The sequence below is a fragment of the Trachinotus anak genome, unplaced genomic scaffold (genome assembly GCF_046630095.1).
Source record: "Trachinotus anak isolate AG129_WGS33_773 ecotype Australia unplaced genomic scaffold, CSIRO_AGI_Tana_v1 ptg000024l, whole genome shotgun sequence".
Lineage (NCBI taxonomy): Eukaryota > Metazoa > Chordata > Actinopteri > Carangiformes > Carangidae > Trachinotus > Trachinotus anak.
Window position 1 is genome coordinate 7687565 of NW_027273875.1, and position 22142 is coordinate 7709706.

Consider the following 22142-nt stretch of genomic DNA (forward strand, 5'->3'; position numbering starts at 1 on the left):
TTTTTTTTTTTTTTTACAGAACATGTGGCACAGGCTGATATGTGCCTACACAACTCCACAACTTTTGCTTTATTCATTTTTTGAGAGTATCAATAGATTTTCTGAGTCATACAACAAATAATTGGTACAGGCAGTAAGCACTTAAATCATGTGACATGAAATGACATTGGAAAAAAAAAAAAAAAAAAGAAATGCAACAAGTGTTTGAAAAGCAGTGTGGTTATCAGGCTTACAGAGAGTGTAAGGGTCATGATAAACAAGCAAAAGTTTTAGTCAATGCACCCGGACATAATTAACGACCCAACAACAGTCTCCATTTCATTATATTAATTTTCTTCTGTCATATTGACTTGGTTGCTCCTGTGGTGATAATCAAGAACTGCATTGCCTCCACATAATGCCTGTGGACCATGGCCTCACAGGAAGCTTAAAAGGACTCACATAAACGTTAACTTAGAGGAATCACTGAATGATATGACATTTACAGGAATAAAACGTGTATAATTAACCACCCACCTCTGCACCAGAAATAATGAAGATCAGTTCTCCCATGTCTGATTGTCAACATTTCTTTTGTGCTTTTTTCGCAGGAGGGTCATAGCTACAAGTTAAATAATATCTTCTGACACGTGGAAAAATATTTCTGTGGTACAAGTCCTCTCATCTAATTCTTGTCACAGTGTGTGAGAAGGCAGCAGAACGCAAAGTCTTCACCGCAGCACCTGAGGAGGAGCTTCATGACATACCTTCTCGTGGCATAAAACCTGATTCATCAGCAACCATCAAGAAATATCCTGATTTCTCGTAGCACCTCCACATTTTGGGAGAAGAAGTGGAATGTTGAGGGAAATTCGACAAACTGCTGCTCAATCTGTAGCTCATTTTTGCTGTGATCTCCACACAAACTGTATTTTCTCTTTCCTGAGCAGTACATCTGAATACATTTGCCTCAGTGAATGCACACATTTTTTGCATGACTTTTTTTTTTTGTTTGTTTGTTTTTTCTTCTTTTTTGGTCATTGGGCTGAATTTATAGCAGTGTTGGGTTAAAAATAAATACTTTTTCATCAGTTCAGGGCAGCTGAAAGATAGAGAGCCAACAGCAAATCCTTCAGTCTTGCATTAGCATTTCCCTCCAGTTGAAACTGTGATTGGGTCCGTGTGTCAGAGGCAAGATGGGTGGGTCGACCAGCTGCCACACCCCAGTCTCTCCCATTTCTTCACAAGCACAAAAACCCAAATAAGGAATCTGCACAAAAAGGAGACAGATGTATATATTATTGAAGAAAAACAGGGGAGGAGAGCATAGAACTGAAAGAAGCATTGTAACTAAAGGAGCAGGCTGACCTTTCGGACAACTTGGACAAAGTCCTTGGAGTTTTGGGGGCTCAGGCCTTGTATCTGGCGAGTGCAGGCCTCCAGGGAAGAGGCATGGGCCACAATCAGGACTGTGTTTCCTGTGTGAAGTACAGAACCACATTCCACAGATAGCATTAGCTTACTGTAATGTTTATGGACACTCAGTAGTTGATAATATGCAGCTTGAGGCATTCAGCCTCTTTCACACATTTAACACATAGAGACTGGGACAACATCCAAAGTAAACAGTTTGACTCAGAAGGCCAGCAAGCTAAGAACAAAGTGCTTATTAAAAACTGAATTCTTTTTATTCACTGGTATCACACTCTTCCGTTTCAAGGTTTTAGGGTGTGTCTGTGCAGTCAGGTAGACTTTCTTTGTGTAGGGCCAGCCTGTTTTTAATCAGATACCATTATTTAGTTTTGATTTTACTAACATGCTGAGTGTTTGTGGGCACCACAGAGTAAATATCAAACAGGAAAACATGAAGAACAAGTTAACATGAAGCTTTGAAATCTAATCATCTGTGTAGCCAGTGAACAAAAGCTGGTATTAATTCAAAACCCTGAATACATATTGCCAGTTCCACTTTACCCAGGTTCTTGCACTCTGCCAAGATCTCTCGAGTCACTTGGAAGCTCCTGCTGATGTAGGTATCATAAGACTCTGACACCGCCAACTTACTTATGGGAATATGAGGTCTAGGGACAAAATGATAGGTAGAGAAGCTTATTATAAATTGCAGCATCACAGATGAACGTGTATAGCGTTGGTTTTGCTGTGTACCTGTATGTTGTGTCCACACTCAGGTTAGCAGCAGCCAGCTCAGCTGGGGGGATCCAGGTGGGTAAACATGTGCCTGAAACCCACTTGGTCCATTCAAACAATCCAGGCTCCACTCGGATTTTTGTCTTTCCCTCCTGCTGGAGACCTGACACAGAGTGAAAGAGGGGGAGAAGCTGTCAGAGAGGAAGATATCTCTGTCTATAAATACATCTTCACATGAAATGCATGACTTGGTGCAATAAGGTTCTGACAAAGAAAACATTTCTAAAAGGAGAAACACATTAATGAGGTGTAAAAGGATGGGAAAAGAAGTTAGACCTCCTGTTAAAGCTCTTTCTTTTCTTTTTTCCTAATGATGTCTCTAGGTACCACAGGATTATGCTGGAACGTATAAAAGCTGTAAATAATAACAGATCTGAACCAAACTGAAGGTTTCAAATCCAAAAACGAACACAAAAAAGTCTGACATTATAATTATATTCCATACCATCTGAGGAACCTGAATAGACACTGTGAAACTCATCTGTGACTGTGGTCAGAGTATTGATGAGGGCAATGATGATGAGGACCTACCCTGCAGAATTTGCTGAGCAGTCTGGACACAGCGGAGAGACGGAGAGCAGTAAACAAAGTCTATTGTTGTGTGGCTTTCCAATAGAGCTTCACCTGAGATGGACCAAAACATTGTGTGATTCTGTTGTCAAACATTTGAATTGTTATGTAATTTGGGAAAACGTAATCTCTCCTGTATTTAATGATCCTTATAAATTTTAATCCTTTAGTAATCCGTGGCAACTGACCTACAAGACGGGCCTGGGTGGAGCCAAACACAGTTATTGGACAATCTTTATCATAGTCCCGATGGGCTCCACTTCTGGCTGGCAGGCTGGATGGCATGTTGAGATTAGAGCGAATGTATCGGCCTACAGACACAAATGAGAATCTTACAGAAGAGGGAAATGCCACAGTCAAAAGTGTCTGATACAAGCCACGTGAAAATGAAAATTACCTTTGGAGTCAAAGCACTGAGAGGTCCACTGTTTCCCAAACACCACGTCCATCCTCTCCCCATGACGACACACAAACAGTCTCATCTTAGACACGGAGGACTGACTAGTTGGTCTCGACACCTGAGATAAAGATTCAATTCAAGTTGTGAGGGATTAGACACAGGCTGCACAGCACTAATCTCAGGCTCCTGCTAGATGCCCATTGTAATTATTGTTATTAAACAATCTTATTGGGGTGCGCAACATCATTGCTAGAGGTACGTGATGTTCTTTTCACACCAGCAAGCAGCCTGCGGAAACTTTTTTTTTTTTTTTTTTTTTTTGCAGCATAGAATCGGAAAAATCACATAATACAAAAACATTGTACCTGCATAGGAGGGCAGAGACCGGCGAGGGGAGCATCCATAAGACTGTCGAATAGACTGTCATTGAGCTGTCCATCAAATAATAATCCACCAACCGTGGCGCCAGAGTTAGATGGAGAGGCACAATTGAGGATGGAATGAGACCTGAGGATCAGACAAACACCGAGAACTCAACTCAACTTCATTCATACAGCACTGTAAACATGACACACCTCATCCACAAGTAGAAAATTATACGACCGCAACAAAAAGTCAAAAAGTCTACAAGGTACAACATACAAACTCGCACACAAACAGGAATATGTAAAAGCCTGGCACAGTTCAAAGTTACTGAGTGTATTTCACAAGTCTTGAAAGTATCAACAGAGCGACAGCTATGAATGGAGTGAGGATGGGAATTCTATAGTCGTGTGCCAGCTGCAGAGAAAGTCCCATGACAGTGAAACATAACCTGTTCAGGGAGTGTAATAATGTGGGCGAAGGAGCCCAGTTGAACCACTAGTCAGGAAGCGAGCCAAGATGATGATTCATTTTCTTTTCTTTTGCTGTAATGTTTCCAGTCAGCTACGACACATCACCTTATTTGTGTACATTTGTGCTTCAACTGTAAAAAAAAAAAAAAAACGAATAAATGCACCCTGAAGGGATTTGTGGATTGTAAGTTTGTGATAAAACTCAGTGATGTTTTTGTGAAGTGGTTGCAAAAAGGGACTTGGTGGTTTTGAAGGGAGGGAAGTAATGACCTATCGCTGCTGTGAGTGCTGTCACTGGATTGTCTCTGCACTTCATTCATTAAATCCAATCCCAGAGCCTCCCAGGGCGGCTCCTCATGTGTCATGGAAATGTTTTAATACAAAAAACACATGATGATGGACTTGTGTTTGTGATGAGTACTGCGCTTCCCATCCATACCCGTGGACAACCCAGGTGTCTGACTCGTCCGCGCGGCTGACATAATTCTCGGGCAGCAGGCCGGACAGCCCGGTGCCCAGCGAGGTGCCGTACACCCAGCCCTCACTGGCACTGCTCTGCTCCACCGGAGACATGAAGATAAAGTCTCCTGTCACCAGCTCGAGCTCATCGTCATTCTGAGGCGCATACGGGTACATGACTTGCAGCGTCTACAGGGGGCAGATGTTTAACTGCCATTAGACAGCGGTAATTATGATTCTAACATTTCTTTCACTTAATGTAAAAAATTCAAACTGAACTAACAAGTGCTGGAGTTACCACCGAGGAAGGGAGACATACTTAAGAGAAAGAGGAAGAGGAAGAAGTACTCATTTCAAAGGAAGCAGATCTACCTCATGGTTAGCAAATCGAATATCCCGGGAGAAGAGCACAGCCAGCCAATCACAGCCTGACGACACATCCACGTTTTTGGCTAACTTCTCCAAAATTGGAAGGTGACTGGTTTGGAAGTGGTAAGCCAAGGTGACATGAAGTTGTTTCCTATGGGGCTCGACATGAACATCTGGACAAAAGACAAAGAGGAAAATGTGCACACCAGAGGTATAGGTACTGAACATATACTCATGGCAATGACGTAATGTTCATTTTACATTCTTTTAATTGATCTAATGGTTCTCCACTGACATTTACACACAACAACTGTAAATATACAAATGAGAGCCTCTTTAACTACATCATTCTTGATCATCCCTGAACACTAAGTCTACAAGACAGCGTTCTTGTATAATGGGATTTTCACCAAAGGGACTCAAACCTGCTTTAGCCGCTGCTTCAGTGGCAAAATCAGCAGCAAAACTCTTCAGCACCTCCGCCACCTGCTCCTCCACAAAGAGGCCAATGAAAGTTGAGGAGGTGTAGAGCTCCAGGGGGAGGGGCAGGGGTATGCGACCCTTCCACTTGGCCACAGTGGTCTGGAGAGCGTCGGCCAGAGCCTCCACCTTGCCATCAGCACACTGAGCACAGCAGAGATGGCAAAACAGGAAAGTCAGCATCAACGGTCGTTACATGAGATGCACATGTGTACACTATGTACTGTATAGACACTCAGTGGCCACTTTCATATATAACACAATCCAATACAACAGCTCAGCCATAAAATCCACCTAATCAATAATGTTCACTTCTGATTGACATTGAGACAGGTATTGATTTAACTAAACATTTATTACTGAGGTAGTTTGCAGTGGAGTTCAACTACATAATATTAAAATGCGTTTCTAATGTTTTCTCCACCCAAGAATATTAGCAATATATCTGAATATAATGCAGTCCAGTACAACACCACTACTATATACAACCTCAGTCATAAACATATATTAGAATGAATACAACGTCAAAAACTACAGCCATTATAAAAGTGTCACACCAGTTGTATCGGATGGCAACAGATTGTTTAAGTCTACCTGATGAGGTCTCCAGGGAGTGTATATAAAAACCCTGCTACGACTGGTGGGTTGTGCAGTACTTAAGCTTAATGCCAAGAAGCAGCATTTGTTATGTAATAGCTAGTACAGAAAACAGCACATCAACGACATCAAAACAAACATGAGACATAAAAGAACTCCGGTGAAGTGGAAGAGACAAGACGAAGAGCCGACAGCCATGCTAGTGGATCTGAGAAGCTGCACTTGGTAGTAAACACAAGGTACAGCTGAGGCTGATGGGAATGTTATTATTTTTGCAGGTATTTGGTCATAAACCAAAAATTCAACAAATAAGACTTTTCATTAGATGGTGGCAATAGATGAAAAGTGAAGGCGCCACCGAAGTTGTTAGGATTCATCACCTGGGAACTATCAATGTCCGTACAAAATATCATGGCAAACCGTTCAATAGATGTTGAGATATTTCATTCTGGATCAACCCTGTCTTCCCTAGATTCACTAGCATTGCTAACAAACAAAACAAAAGCCCTGCAAAATAATTTATTATATAACAAAGAGTCAGTTCAGAAATTATGACAAGAAACACTGACAAGCTGCACCAACAAAGAGGAACTGGAGTCACAAGTCGAAACTAACCAACAGGGATTTGAAAACGAGGGGTTAACAAATACTCTGCAAAGCTGATTGTGTTACATTTCTTTTCTTAAAGAAACACAACCCTAAACTCGGGGGAACCAATGTTTAATGAATGAAGAGCTTCACTGAGATGAGACAGCATGTAACACAATGTATGGTGCATATACTTGGCAAGTTAAAGCGACCTGTATTCAAAGACTTAACCTGACTCCCTCTACATGAGACACACACACACACACACACACACACACACACACACACACACACACACACACACACACACACACACACACACAGAGTGCGGCGAAGTCTGACCATGAAGAACTGGCAGAGGGTGACGTGCGGGAAGATGTTGTGTGCCTTATTCTTGCCACAGGAGAGGCGGGACTGCTGCCAGAAGTGTGACAGCTGCTGGAGCAGCGGCCCACTGGGTCGCAGATATAACACATATTCTCTGGGCAGGGGGTCGTCCAGGAAGGGGTCGTCCACGTGGGAGAAGAGCCTGGAGCGACAGACACAGCCAAGGAGACTGGAGGTGAGGACAGCTAACGTCCAGCAGAGGGCACTGCTGTTGCAACAGCACAGTGACACGTCAATATAATGATGAGCCGGGTCAATACATGTCAGGTTTACCATCACAAGATTTTCTATTGGCATTCCAGTTGGTCATTGGTGAGTGTGAGAGAGCATTTGAAGAAAACTTTGTTCTCACCAGTCACAAGCTGCCTGGACATTTTTGCCTCCTGTCGAAACCAGAGCTTTCAAGCTGCAAAGACAAAGAGAAAGTGAGATCAAAGCACAGTCACAAAATCAATGGTTTCGCTTCCGGAGCGGGTTTATTAGGAGGAGATTGCTGCGCTTCCATGTGACAGCGAACAAAGAACAAACATCCCAAGAGAGCAGTAAAATGACGACATGCACACAATAATTCATAACAGGAGTTTATTATTCATACCAGAGGTTCATGGAACAGCACGGATACAGATTTGAAATAACTACAATCTTTGCTATGAAAATATTTTTTAAAAATAAAGTGTGTTCACCCGCTCAGTCTAACATGACGCTGAATCTGGACTTCATTCTGTTTCGAGTGATTCAGTCCATTATTAAATACAGGGTTTACAGAGGACGGGGTTTCTGAAGCAGGTCACCCCACAGTCTTGGTTCACAATTCATCTCTGCAGCAGCCAAACGTCACTACACTGACACCCCTGAATATGACAGTAACACTGAGAAAAACATAATTCATGCCTTGTGTTTTAATGTAATAGGCATTGATGAGAAAAATGCAGCGTCCATGTCCTATGACTTGACTTATATCAGTCCTTTCTTAGACTTCTTAAGACATCTTCCTGAAACAAGAGAGGGCTGATTACATGATTACTCTTGAGTGCTCAAAATCTAATTAGTGTCTTTTTATAAAACCTCTGGTATTGTGGGCCGCCTCTGAAGGGATTCGCTGATTAGAGCAGCTTTCTTCGGTTCGGAGGGGACTAACACAGAAGTTGCAGACGTGACTGTAATTCTGAAGGTTTACATCTCTGCCCTTCTTTCAGTCAATCGGCACGTCAGTGACATACTTATCGAACACACTACACTTGCAGCCTTACCTGCAAAGATAAGCCCAAAATTTTCACTTAATAATCCTAAATGAGTGCATGGAGGATCATGACACAGATTATTGGCAGCAGAGAGTGTATGGGAGGTTTCTCTATGCAAGGATCTTGGTGCATGCTGCCTCTGTCTACTGCAGGGGCCGCTTAGCTTTGCTAAGCCATATTCTCATAGTTTATCTTTGTTTATTTGTTTTATTGTGCTCTTAAAAAAATGTATCTCAGAGAAATAACTAAAAAAAAGCAATGTTTGGCCACCTGGCTCTATTCATCATTAAGCCACAGGAAATGAGTAACATATTGTCTCCACAGCGTTTAACCTTTAAAACTCAACTGCGAGCCGTGCAAGCCCATCTCTCCTCCTTTCAGTTCAAGCTCTTGTGTGTGTTATGCAAAATAAAGTGCAGCCTAAAGTCAATGAGAATTAGTCACTCATTCAAAAACCTCCATACTGCTGCCATGCTTTATCTAAAGGGTAACTGTGCTGCCCCTAAAGACAGCACTGCCTGTCACTGCTTGTCTGAGCGGCCGTTCCACTGAATAGAAAAGAACAATCTACAGCTGATATTAAAGTAAAATGAACAAGGAGGAAGTGTGGTTATCTGTACCATCGTACAGCCACTGTTTGACTTAATTCACAGCACAATATAGACGTGCTGTCGATGTTGACAGCGTTCATTGTGCCATTCAAGCGTTCAAATTCAATGAGCCATTTTTAAATTTGTCCCACTGAGAGGGTCCTAGATACAGCAAAGTCCCCAAAGCCTGGGGCAGTGTGCCCTGACAGAGCACAGCGGGCAGGGCGGGAACGCCAAAGCCACAGCATCGTAACAGATGGCTCACACAGATCTATTACAACATGCACAGACAAATGTATGCAGGGTGAACCTGAACTGCACACAAGCTACAAAGGGAGAGAGGCACAGTCAAAACTCAGCATCCGGATCAACTGTTAAATGACAGATACAACATTTTACCGAAGTGATCCATGTTTTATTCCTTCAGTATAAACCGCTACTGCATGTGGAAGGCTTAAGACAGAGAGTCATTTGTTGGCTACAGTCTATTATTCAGAGATTCCACCTGGTGCTGTGTGGAGGAGGAAAAGAAGGGGATTTTCTCTCAGAAGGCATGATGGGATTACAGGCAGATGTGACTGAGACGTCACAAAATTAAATCCAGGCCAGGACATTGGATTGCTTGCTTCTTATCTCAACAGTATTCTATGAAAGTGAACCCTTGTGACATGAAATAATAGAAAAGGTCTTACTGTGTCAGTGAGCACGCTCACAGAGACAGAGTTTACTTGAATTCAATCTTTTTAGGCTGCTGAAATTACAAGACCCAAGTGCTTGGACCCTCCGACCAGATAGGAAAAACATTTAATGGAAAAAAGAAGTGAAGAAACCCCCAGAAGAGGAATAGATAGAAATAATCACATGGCATGGTTTTGCTGGCCATTTTTAGCCATTGATGTGAGACATACTTTTGTACAGGAGTGTAAAAAACAGCTATGTCTAAACGCTGGACTGGACCCAGCTCCATGGGCGGCAGCTCAACAAAAAACTGAGCGGTCAATAGGAAGAGGCCATGGTAGGCTCAGCTTCTGATGTTTGCATTTCTGTATCACAGAAGCAGTCGGCCCTTAATCATCAAACACAACTGCTAAATATTACAACAAAGTCAGGACAATAATTCATTATGTTTTTGAAAAACCACAATCATTGAACATTCAACACTGATGTTGGATTTAAATGTTTACATTTGAAGATTTTTTTTTTTTTTTTCCTCAGGGTTTGTTTTGTTTTCTAGAGCTGCTTGAAGAGATGGTAACACAGTAGCCAAGTAGAGTGTGTTTGCTTTTCTGATTAAATTGTTGAGTAAAGTAACAGAGTCACATTAGACTGTAACAGTGGCAGCGTGTTATCAGAAGCCCTCGGTGGCTGTAGACCCACCAAAATAAACGATAGCTCTTCAAAAGAAAATATATCTATGCAATTAATTCCTACTCTACAGATTTAATGTTGAATGTAATGTGTGCACAACGGGTAGTAAAAAAAGAAAATCCTTAGAAATGTACTTTTAATCCCCTTTAAATCACGTGCTTACTCTCATTTAATGATTCACTATGATGTATTTATTCGTTTATTTAATTTCTTATTTGAATTATCTGGTATTGGGTTTCCAGTTGTATGGCCATGTTCTGGTATGTCTGCTGCTCTCTCACACAGCACCTGAAGCACCGTCTTGCTTGTACAGTACTGACAGTGAATGTAAACCCAATAGGAAACCTGAACCCCTCGCATGATGCAGCCCCAGTGGGCCCCTTCCCCACGCATGTAGTGGTTATCACGGACAATAAGAAATCGACTGTTCATATAAGTCCGTGACATTGTATAAGTTTCAGTCTGCACGATCAGAAACCTCAGCACGTAACATTTTCACTTTGTTTGGGGACAGGTCTGCAGCCGATCCCCTCTTTGTTTCTGACAATGCTACAGCTACAACTTATTTTCATTTTTGATTATGCTTTTGATTATTTTCCCAATTAATATTTTTTTTGTTTAGCAGTTAAATGTCAGAAAATAGTGGAGAAGTGCCTATCACACCCATTTCCCAAAGGAATCAATATTGTTTTAGACACAGAAAATTGTCAAACTAATTATTCTGCCAACAACAATAGTCTACTGAAAATGCTAAGACCATAAAATTTCTAAATTGCAGATAAAGACAGACTTTTAATTCCAGGCTTCTTGAGAAGCCCTTCATAGTTGGGACCCTGGGTATTGAGTTCTACTACCACCCCCACTTCAATGTCCCTGCCGGCCTTTATAATGCACGGGGGACCTCGAGTGCGTTTGTCCCAGCTAATACATCAGATGTACTGTCAGGGCTGTCTTCTTCACACTCAACGTAAAAAATAGCATGTTCAGATTATATAGTGTTAATTCCATTTTGTTTCCATGTCCCTGAGCAAATGAAAGTGGGACACTGACAGCACCCACAGTGAGCGGGAGAGGCATGACAGGGAGCTGCAGAGGGAGCAGGTCACACGGATCCTGGAAAGGGAGGCAGAGGCAGCGGCCAGGTGACAGGAGACGGAGCAGCGGCAGGCAGAGTTAGCAGAGAATTTCACAGCTGCTTCTCTCCCCCTCATGTGTCAGCTAGTCTATGTTTTTGCCAGGAAAATAGCACAAGCTGCACCTCAGCCCTGTGTCCATCTGCTGTCTGATCCTTTTGCATTTTTAAAGAGCAGATCAATATTTTTGTGGCCAAAAGTTTGACCAAAAGAACTTAGTATTCCTGTTTCTAATTTCTTTTCTGTCTGTTCCAACGTAGATGAAACAATTATGGACAAACTGTCCTCAATAACTGCATCTAAGCCCGAGGCCTCTCCTTTGCTCTTAGCAAGAACTGAGCAAGTTATTTATAAACTGCATTTCCTGTTCACAGCTCGAGGAAGATAAAAAAGATTAGAGAGTGTGAGGATGAGAACTCACTCTGGATTAGGTATGCCTTCAAATCAGCAGCACTATTTGCATAAATGACAGTCACCATCATTAAACAAGGGCTTTTAGTTCATTCGCACATGCACCACTGCTGCAGGCAATATAGGAAACAGCTTTTCATTTCACCCACATATGGCAACTGTGTTCAGTTCCTATTTCCACATGTAACTCTACTACACATAAAATGTGCTGGCTGCCTGTTGCATGTTTAAACAGCGGTGTTTCGTTTATGTCAACATTCTTTGGGCTGTTTATGATAGCTGACCTTCAAGCTAGACTTGGATATTTTTCGGGTTTCAGAAAAAGTTATCGCTTTTTATCAGGCAATCTGCACGCTTCTCAAAGTATCGCATGAGTGAGAGCACTTGGGATTCCTCTAAATATTGTGTTGTAAGTTATTGTGAACTCAGCTAGATGAACGTCATTCCTTTCATGGTTACATATTAGCCAAGAAAGAATGAGGAAATCACCAAATCAAAATCCAAAAGTAACAAGCATGTGGAGCTGAAGTGAACACAACCATATCACCCTGTCTCTGCACACACAAACGTGTACACACGCTAACACTCACAGCTACATGCTCCCATGGGCCCCTCCCTGACTCAGCTCTAAGGGCGAATCAACATTTCCTGTTTACAAGCCGCTGGCGAACACACATCACTAACCACTTATCGCACTAACAGCGCTGAGAGCACTGCTGCTGCCCAACACCAGACTGCACCCTAAGGAGAGCCCCATCAGCAGAGGAAATGTGCGTCCCTACATCCAGCTTGGCCGACTATGCTCAGGCCCTGTTGAGCCCACGTCGAGCCAAACAACAAAACTTTTCAGCTTCTTTGTCAACTGTTTCACTGGCTGACTGCTCAGTCAGGGTGAAGTTTGAATCCATCTTTCTTTACACTCTCATTCTGGTTTACATCAGATCTGTTCAAGATGTGATGAAGGAAAATTAAAAAAAAAAAAAAAAGGGAGCTAGAATGGTTAGATAGAACTGTGACTTTCAGTGGTGGAAGAAATATTCAGATCACAAACAAACTAACCGATCGAGGCAGCAGAAACTCCTGTGTTCTGCAAGGTAAAATTACTGTTTTAGTCAATGGAGTCTGGTAGCTTTGAACAGAGCTATATGAGGTCTGTGTCTGGTTAAACAAATCTTACTTTTTAACTCAAAGATATATCTCTGTAGGAATCCTATCCATAATGTTGCCGGACACTTACAATAACAATCTAAACCTGTCAGCGGCAAAAACAAGCACTTAGAGTGGATGTACTTTGAAGTTGACTAAAGCACCATTTGATTACATTGCAGCAGCTGTTCAGCAGTTCCTGGTACAGCGTTCTTGCTCAATAGTCCCTATCAATCATTTACAACCAAAAACTTTGGAAAATAAGGTCCAGATTCAGGAACACCAGAATAACCCTCTACGAGGGGACACATAAATGCTCTGACATTTGGGAGACATACTTGCTCACAGTCTCGCCATGAGTTAGATGAGAGGGTTGCACCACTCTTGTCTGTATGCTAACTCACTAGAACCAGGAGTTGATTAGCTTAGCTTAGCACAAAGACTGGAAGCAGAGGAAAAAAAAAAACAGAACAGGCTATAGCTCAAAAATCCACCTGCCATCACTAATTATTATGTTGAATCCCATTTTTTTGAATCCAGACACAAACTGAAATGTAAAAACGACGAGCTGTGGTTTTATTGGAACTCTTCTAACTTGTTAGGCCACGTTTTAATTGGATAGGTTTAGAAGTGTTAGGTGCATATTTTGTCAATTTGGACAGAACCAGGCTGTTTGCTTTCAGTCTCTGTGCTAAGCTAAGCTAACTAGCTACTAGCCGTAGCTTCATATTTACTGTACAGACATGAGCGTGGTATCGATTTTCTCATGTAACTCTCTGCAAAAAAGTGAATAAGCGTATTTTTCTAAATGTCAAACGGTTCCATTAATGGTGGGAGTGACTGGTGATAATTGTTGGAGTGTTTTTGGGGCCACAACATTTTGTTTAGGGTCAGCAAAGGCACTAATAAGGCCAGCTCTCAGTACTGTACACAAGCGTTTCTTTGAAGCTGACAAGGCAACGTGTCAGTACCACATCTGTAACAAAGCCAGCTGTGTACAGCCGGTGTCTGGAACTGCTTCTCTTCCTCTCACTTCATTATTTCTGGAGAAGAGAGATGAGAAGTCCACGAGGTCAAACTGGGCGAGTCAGAGACTGACACCTTTAAATGAACTGTGTAGGCCTGTGTGTGAGTAAAAGATGTTAATGATACTCCTCCCTGGAGCATGAGTGTCCAGCAAGCATATCAGTTTGGACAAATGATCATCGATGCTTCCTGTCAAAACAAAAATGAAGAGCACTGTTTTAGCATGAGCGTTATTTTTAGAGCTGCCTGACGTCAGTGAAACAAGTCAAAGTGCACAAAGCAAATCTTCACTAAGAATACACGAGGCACAGTGCCAAATCTGTGATGCATCACACAACACTCCTCAAAGTCGCAGGATGTGTCATAGGAGGCAAACAGAACAAGTTTAGAGAGACGCAGCCATGATTGGTACTAGGCATCTTTTATACACCCAACTCAAGCCCATCTCATATCGATTAATTCTGGAAACCTGATTTCCAGGTCGATTTGTAAAAGGATGACGGAGGTACGAGTTTTTAAGTATTTATATAGTGGTTAAAGTTTGTAATATTTAGCCCTTCTCTAATGCGCAAAAAAGGTCAGTAAATCAGACGTTTTCCTCTATGCAAGTGAGATGTGAATCCCCTGTTTCAGCAGCACTCTAACCACCGTCTCAACAGAGCGCTTAGTAAAGGTCACAAACCACTTCCGGAAATGGGCGACTTCCTCTTGGTCGTCTCGAATGCAGCCTCATAGTTCTGTTCACACACAGGCACCAAACTGTTACATGCATGCAGACGTTATGTGTCATAATTACCAGGATAACGTGGAGCCCTCACATGACCTAAAGTGGGCGGCTTTTGTTTTCCCACGTTAGGTGACAATGAAGTTTTAGTTGTTACGGTTAAGGCAGACGTTTTTAAGCCGATTTAAGGTAAGAGAACAGTCACGCACAGTCCACGTGCACACTGACTTCCTGTTGAGCGCTTCACAGTGTGAGCGACAGCGTGAAAAGAAAACACGAATTTACCGTTAACAGCCTGATCTCAGTGGGACGTGTTACAGCTCAGTAACCACAGCGGCTTTGAAGTTTTTGTTCGAGAAGCACGAGGTTGCACAGCCACTAAACATGTCAGTTCATCTGTATCGTGGAGCCACCTGAGGGACCGCATCACTGTCTGAGAATACAAAACAAATTTCACATTTCAGTGAATCGGGCAAATCGGTCCCACAAAAACCTTTTTCATGGGATTAGTTTAGTGCTGAAAAGACGATGATGTCAATTAATCAGCTACCTAATCAATGGAAATCTGCCAAACAACTGCTTGTCACAAACACACACTTTCAGCTCAGGCTTTCTGACTTAAGTGCAATACTTGAATTTTCCAAACACCAGCGTCAGTGTAAGAATGTCTCTGATTGGTCTAAAATATCACATGCCATTGTTGTATAGACTTAAAGGAAACTTCTCCTCTTCTGATTCAGTGCTACCGTCGACATCATGGTAGGACCAGATTGAGTGAAAAGGCTTCAACACCTTTAATTTTCCTCCTCGGTCTCCATCACTGCTGTCGGTACATTTTGGTACATTCATCGACTTTCTGTTTCCGTTGCTCACAGCTGGGCAACGGAAACCTCCATGGAGCTGAACAAAACAAAAGCTGCAGTCGATGATAAAATAGGAATCTGTATCTGGCGTCATATTTAAATGTGTTTCTAATTCAGTCAAATTTTGAACACAGCTGCTGTGAGACAGGTTCACACTTCACGCTGGGCTGACATGGCGGAGCCACAGACACGCCGTCTGTTTACTTTGATGTTATGAAGTTTCTTTTGCTTTTCATAACCACTGAGCACCTCATTTGTCTAAAATCAAGACCCGATTTCAGTTCCTGTGTTCGGCCAAGCAGCACAGGGACTCTTCAGGGCTGTAAGTTTTGTTTCCATTTTTTAAGGTGTGTGATTCCAGTATGCCCAGTTATTTTGCCCACAAGCACAACATTTCAAATTGCACGCACATTATCATGTGTGTTTCTGCATGAAGCATGAACCAGGCTCTAGACAGTTCCTCTAAATACGTACTGATACCCATATACTTCACACAGCATGTTCTGTATACAACAGATAGATTGACCTGGATCTGGGTAACCTAGATTACTTTTTTTTTATTATGCATAAGCACAATAAAAAGGATAGAAGTGAAATATTAAGGAAAGTAAACTGCAACAAAAAGTGAATAGATAACCAACATCACAGCGATACAAGGAAGTGCCATTTAGTACAAGTGCAAATTAAGAAACCTCAGCGAGCACATGATTTAGACACTTAAGGAGAAATCAGTCTCTGTTTATCCCACAATGTGTGTATCATAAAAAATAAGAGAAGAACGAGACCACAAGCAAAGATATAAAAACACAACAGTGTCCGGCCATCCCCAGAACTCTCAGAGGAAATGAAATTACAGTGGGTCTGGTGTTTATCTCGCAACAGGAGATGGATCAGTGGACATTAAAAGAAGGTGCTGGACACTTAGATCACATCCTCAGTATTTTTTTTTCTGAAAACGTGTTAACCTGGGGAGTTTACATTCTACAATTTAAAGACTTACAGACACTTAAATTTTCCCACAAAATAAACATAAAAAAAGGAAGTTAAGTATTTCTGCACCAGAATTTTTTTATGTTGAGAAATAGAATTATTTCATCATTCTTAACCACTCTGCAATTTCTAAATGGTTTAAATGGAAGTTGGTGATAAGAAAATTTGGTGGAACCCACACAGTTATTTTAGCAAGTCACTGTCTGTAGTTGAGCTGCGACTAACAATTTTCTTGCTTAATCTATTAATTGTTTTGTCTACAAAATGGCCACAGCCCACAGAAAAAAGAAGATTTTCAAAGCAACTAAAATTGCATTTAGAAAAGAGGGAAAACGTTTGATAGTTTGTGAATAACAAATGACAAATGAAGTGAATTCTCACTCATCAGAAACTAGTTACTAGTTACAGAGCGATAACCCCGATCAAACTCTGTGTTAGTCTCTCTGTTCTGAGCCGGATCAGTTTCCAAACCTGCCTTGGACCTTCAGTCAGGATCAGGACAGGCAGAGGGATCACTGTCCATCCAGCTCCTATCTGACCACACTAGTCAATTCCTGAATGACTAAGCAGAAAATCCCCCAATTAAAACAGAGGGGCTGCTGGTGTGTGCATGTGTGCGTGTGTGTGTGTGTGTGTACATGATTCATGCTCCCTACTGGCTGGAAAAAAAAACCCTCTCAAACACAATGAAGCCCTTGTTCCCTGAAGTTATGACTGATAGCTGGTTTTCCTATTATTCCTTCTTCCTCTCCCACCAACATCTAGGGAAAGGCCCAATAGCAAAACATGCAGACCTGACATTTGTTTTCGTATTTCACTGCAATGGGACTGGGTTGGTGCTGAATCAAAGCACCAACCCGTCAAAAGCCGTCATGAACTACAAGCTGCTACTGAACGTCGGGTCAGTGTCGTACTCAAATGAAATCATATTTTTGCCATTTTCAGACTTCATTTTATTTAGCTCAAGTTTTTGTACAGCTGTTTGTGTTTACACAAAATTAAAGCCCTGTTATAAAGTTGTCATGACGAACATGACATGTTTGTTTTCACAATGATCAGGTGCGGAAAACCATTACAGACCATTTGGACTCGTGTTTCTTTGCACCTGGTGAGCGAAAGTCCAATATACACCCACCTTTTGACTCGGATTTAGTCTCCACCCAGTCCTAAGGCTCTATAAACTCCTCCACTATGTTCACCAGCTAGTTGCTAACTGTGTGTGTCTGCTGTCTGGTGCTTGGCAGGTAGTATACTGCTGCAAACAGCTGCAAACAGCTGCCTGTTTCTGCAGGAAACAGGGCTGATGAAGGGGGCGTACAGGTGTATTCCCACCAGGATTTAAAACTGTGAAAATCTGTGTGTTTGCAAACTGACTGTTAGCAAGCTCGTTAGCTCAGAGACTTCTATGACTTTCTATTGAATGAAATGTTGTCCAGTGGTGAACAAAATACCAGGGAGAAGTAAACAGAACTGTGGGGATAAAATAGAGGCAACTTGTTGTGACTAGGGCTCATCCGGCCGGGCCAACCAGTGAGTTATTGGCTAGCCTGCCAGCCACAGCGGTTAACTAACTAGTCCTGCTAATAGTCATTACCTTACCCTGCTTCTGGCTCCATCTATTTTGGATGGATGAGTGAATATCACTTTGTGGTGCGACTGCTGCCTACGCTTGAGCCACAGCAAAAAAAAAAAAAACGAAAGTTGCAATAAATAAAACCATAAAACCTACAGTTTTACGTGGTCAGAAGCTAAAACGCTCAGTAGAGTCGGAGCGAATACAAACGACCTCTTTAGCAACCCATTATTATGATTATAGAATTATTATTATAGATTATTATTATAGAACCAAAGATACATCTTCTTGGCACTGGTACCAAAACTCAGATGCCATATTGGTATTAATATTAGTATCAAAAATTTCAAACCATACCCAGCCCTACTCATACTGTTATTTAAGTCTGTATATTACTACTGGAATAACTGCTGCGCCACAAGAGAAAAAAAGTCACACCAAACTAACACAACAAACTCAAACACCCAGAGTGATGAGCATAAACACCCTACAGCCTCACCTGTGTTGATTTCAGACTGTTCACGCGCACATTTTGTGTTACATAAGTGATATCAGACCAGACAGGCTTGAAGGTAATGGCGCTAAATTATTCTGCTTCATTATAATTTTATAGCCTCGATCAAATCAAAGTGTATTAGCCTGTCATCAATAATAGATGTGGGTCTGCAAATATAACCAAATTGTGTTGCTCGTTCCGTCTGCAGTGGTTCATTACGAGGAGGAGAGAGAGCTGCAGTCTCGCACGATGAAAGCCTGCATGACCTCAGCCAGTTTTGCGGAGGATAAAAAGGATTAATTTTAGAGATACTGTATCTGTGTAGTTAAAAGAAAGATGACTGCTCAACACTTTTGGCCCACTTAGCAAAACTCAGATATCTGTCGACACTCATCGATAAATATCAGTCCCCTGTTTTACCTAGGGAGACAGTTTTATATCCCACCGCTCAGTAATATTTCTGGGATTTAATCGCGGCGCTCTGAGATTACAGGTGCCACTGACAAAGATGACCTTTTTCAGACTTCTTTTGTTACATGGGACACAATTTTGAGGCACGCTGCAGATGAAGAAAGGCTTTTGTGTGAGATGAGGCTGTTCAAATCACTGAGCTCTATGTATAATGTGGGAGTCACTGACAACAGGAACAATGAGAAGGGACATTATGATTATAGATTATATGATTAGGTAGAGTTTGTGCAGCGAGAGGAGGCTGAGGCGTAAAAAAAAAAAAAAAAAAACGAGCCCCGCAGAACTTGAATTAAATTTTGATACCTGTTCAGTGTCTGCAGCCATACGAGCCTCATCAAAGGCTGGCGTCAGGTCTAAAAGGACTTAAGCTGGTGTTGAAAAGTAACTGGTTACTATAGTGTTTTGCCTGTGAGAAGATATAGCTGCTAACACACCTTCCTATTTTCACAGGCTTAGTTACTCGCACACTTTACAACATAAATGTTGCATTCTGCATTTCTTTCATTCATTCACATTTTTTATAATATTTCTGGTTTATGTTTCTGTTGATTCACGGTCCCAAATACTGAGATTTAAACAATCTACTATATTCCCATGTAAACACAAAACTTTAGCATATGTTCAGTAACATTAACTGTGAAACTCAGATGTTGTTTGAGCCCACAAACACTAGCACCAAGCGGACAACACATGGCCAGGATACTATCATTCTTTAATGTAGTTACATAATCTACAGACTACAATCACAAGCCAATACTGCTTGTTTCCTGGCAACTTCTTCTCTCAGGGATGAATGAAAAGAAGTGCTGAGGAGCCCACTGGATCAGGTTTTCATTGAAAACTAAGAAGAACATTGTGCATCTTGTCCAAACAAGGACAGGTATGCACTAAAGCCCAAACAATTAGTTAAGCAATTGATTGCCTGATCAACAGAAAAATAATTGACCACCATTTTGATAATCAAACAATAGTTTAGGTAATTTTTCAAGGAAAAATACCTAACATCTCTGTTTATTGTGAATTTAAACAGGATATTTTCTTGTTTCTCTTGTTGTTACTAGTAACTTTGTAGATTATATGACAAGCATATAAAATATATTGCATTGTTATAGAGTAAATTTAATTACTCAGCTGTATAAAGTAGTGAAAACGATCTCCACCGTCACCGTCAACAACTTTAAAATGCTGCTTACATGTTAGTGCATCGGTAATAAGAATCCCACAGTGTAATATGTAATATATCTATATATATAATATCTTCTTTTACTTTTCATACTTTAAGTACATTTTTGTGGTTATATGTACTTTTACTTACCTTTTCCTTTCATTTCAGGACTTGAATGTGTAATGATGTGTATTTACACTGTTATATTATTGCAAGGATCTGAATATTTCCTCCAACACTTAAGTATCATATAAACAAATCAGCAACAACCATATAACAACCATGTCATTCTCCACAAACTGATGTTAATGTAGGTTTATGACTAAGATAATGGCTCAAAAGTCTGAATAAGCCACATTAAATCTTATTTTACAGCTGTGCTGTAGAGCACGTAATGTGGCTATGGATTCAAGAACAAAATCTTCACTTTAAAAGGGGGTCATTTGACATGATCCCACTGGCCATGACATGTGTTGCACACATAGACTGTATATAGAAAGGTTGCACAGCGAAGCAGACATGTCGCCACTCAGCTGCAGAGATGCCTCAGATCGGCTGCTGACAATCAGAGAAAGCAAACTTTGGCAAAAAGCGTGGATTTAGTGGATGCTCCTGGAAATCCTGATTCAGCCCAGCTCTAGTGGTGTGTGTGTGTGTGTGTGTGTGTGTGTGTCTCGGGACAGTGCAGCTGTGTACTCACGCCCTGGTCTTGGGGAAACCCATGGACAGCAGCACGTCCAGAGTGGACCCATGTTTGACGGTGCTTGGCCGGCTCTGGCGCTGCCTCCGCGGGGTCACTTTGGCATACACGTCCTCTTTAGCGGCCATAACTCACTGCTCCATCGGTATGTCCGGTCCTCGACTCCTCTAGTTTATTATTATTTATTTTAAAAAAGAAGCAAGAAATCGGCAGACTCTTTAAACCAGGACGACTTATATTAAGCGGAAGCACACAGAAGACACCAAAGGCTGCGAGGAAACGAGCATTTTCTGGGGTTTGAGAAATGCTCCGGACTGGATCAAGCTGCCTCCTGACGGCTCGCACATGAAGGGGTCAGCCATGGGAAGTCACTTCTGATCTCTCAGCCGTGCCCCCGCTTCACAGTCCCCGACTGAGGTGAGCATGTCTGGTTCCTGCTCGCCTCTCGCATCCGGTCCGCTGAATGAAAAATCAGATGCGCCTATTCGAGCTTCCTTTCCATACGATGTCTTATTTATGAATGGATCCTGAGTGAGCGCGGCTTCAGCCTGTTAAAGGTTGAAGCTTCAACTGCGCGGCCCCTTTTGTTAAAGGGACAGTACACCGTTTGTGAGAGGACAGGAAATCAGTGCGGTTTTCAAGCGGAATAAGGGCTGAACTGAAAGTAACACACAGTCTTTTTCGGTTTGGCGTGCGGTCGTTACGCTTGTTCACCAAGATTTATCGGATTAGTTGAGGCAGTGCGATGTAAAGAGTCGATGTAGAGCTGGAGAGTGGAAAAAGTTGGTCACACTTCCTGTCTGCCGAAGTGGGTGTCGACACTCCCCGCATGCGCAGTGCACAGAGCACGCCATCATCAGTTGCCATAGCAACATGATGTGGCAAAATTTGTGAATTTCTGTGTTTCTTTGTTTCAGATTAAATTACCTATTTACTCCTTAAGTGTATGAATTTTACTTTGATATGTAACTGAAAGCTACAGCTGTCTAATCTGTTACAGCTCTCTAATCTAATCTCTTACAGTTTCATGTCTGCTGGGAACTAATAATAAACTAGAAATATTTTGTAATAATCATAATAATACTAATAAATAGCCTTTACTAATCAAGTATTCAACAGCTTATCATCCTCAGCTCATCAGACCAATGTGGACTGTATGATGCTGGATGGACACTTTTGTACCTGTATGCTGATTGCGTGTTTACTTAAGTGCATGCATTTTATTTTGAAACCTGCCTGTGGTGACATCATGGGATGGCACAACTTGGCCTTATCTCCATTAACTGATAGCGATGTTGTGTATCATATAAGGTAACTGTCTGATTGACATTAATGAGAATATTGCACTGCCATGTGGACTGGACACGGTTAT

The 22142-nt window shown here is 41.7% G+C and overlaps 1 protein-coding gene across 2 annotated transcripts; it reads right to left on the minus strand.

Annotated features, from left to right (window-relative positions):
- Positions 1–38: 38 nt before the first annotated feature.
- ubash3ba (ubiquitin associated and SH3 domain containing Ba) lies at positions 39–21584 on the minus strand. Of its 2 annotated transcripts, XM_071461298.1 has the most exons (14): positions 20771–21584; positions 7226–7279; positions 6829–7015; positions 5247–5445; positions 4825–4994; positions 4433–4641; positions 3523–3664; positions 3155–3275; positions 2946–3068; positions 2719–2811; positions 2146–2290; positions 1954–2060; positions 1348–1457; positions 39–1249 (listed from the first exon to the last, which is right to left on the minus strand). In XM_071461298.1, exons 1-14 carry the CDS (start codon positions 20896–20898, stop codon positions 1112–1114), a joined length of 1926 nt encoding a protein of 641 aa, XP_071317399.1. In that variant the 5' UTR covers positions 20899–21584; the 3' UTR covers positions 39–1111. The 2 variants fall into 2 exon arrangements, with proteins under 2 accessions (XP_071317399.1, XP_071317400.1); XM_071461299.1 differs by lacking the exon at positions 20771–21584 and having other exon boundaries at positions 7147–7257.
- Positions 21585–22142: the final 558 nt, after the last annotated feature.

Bases quoted from the DNA above. Each gene is read 5' to 3' on its own strand.
- ubash3ba (XM_071461298.1), bottom strand. From the start codon at position 20,898: ATGGCCGCTAAAGAGGACGTGTATGCCAAAGTGACCCCGCGGAGGCAG. The intron at 5,446-6,828 runs GTCAGACTTCGC...TGCTGTGCTCAG, and splicing joins CCCTCTGCCAGTTCTTCATG to TGTGCTGATGGCAAGGTGGA. The intron at 3,276-3,522 runs GTACAATGTTTT...TCTTTATCTCAG, and splicing joins GTCTCTGCCCTCCTATGCAG to GTGTCGAGACCAACTAGTCA.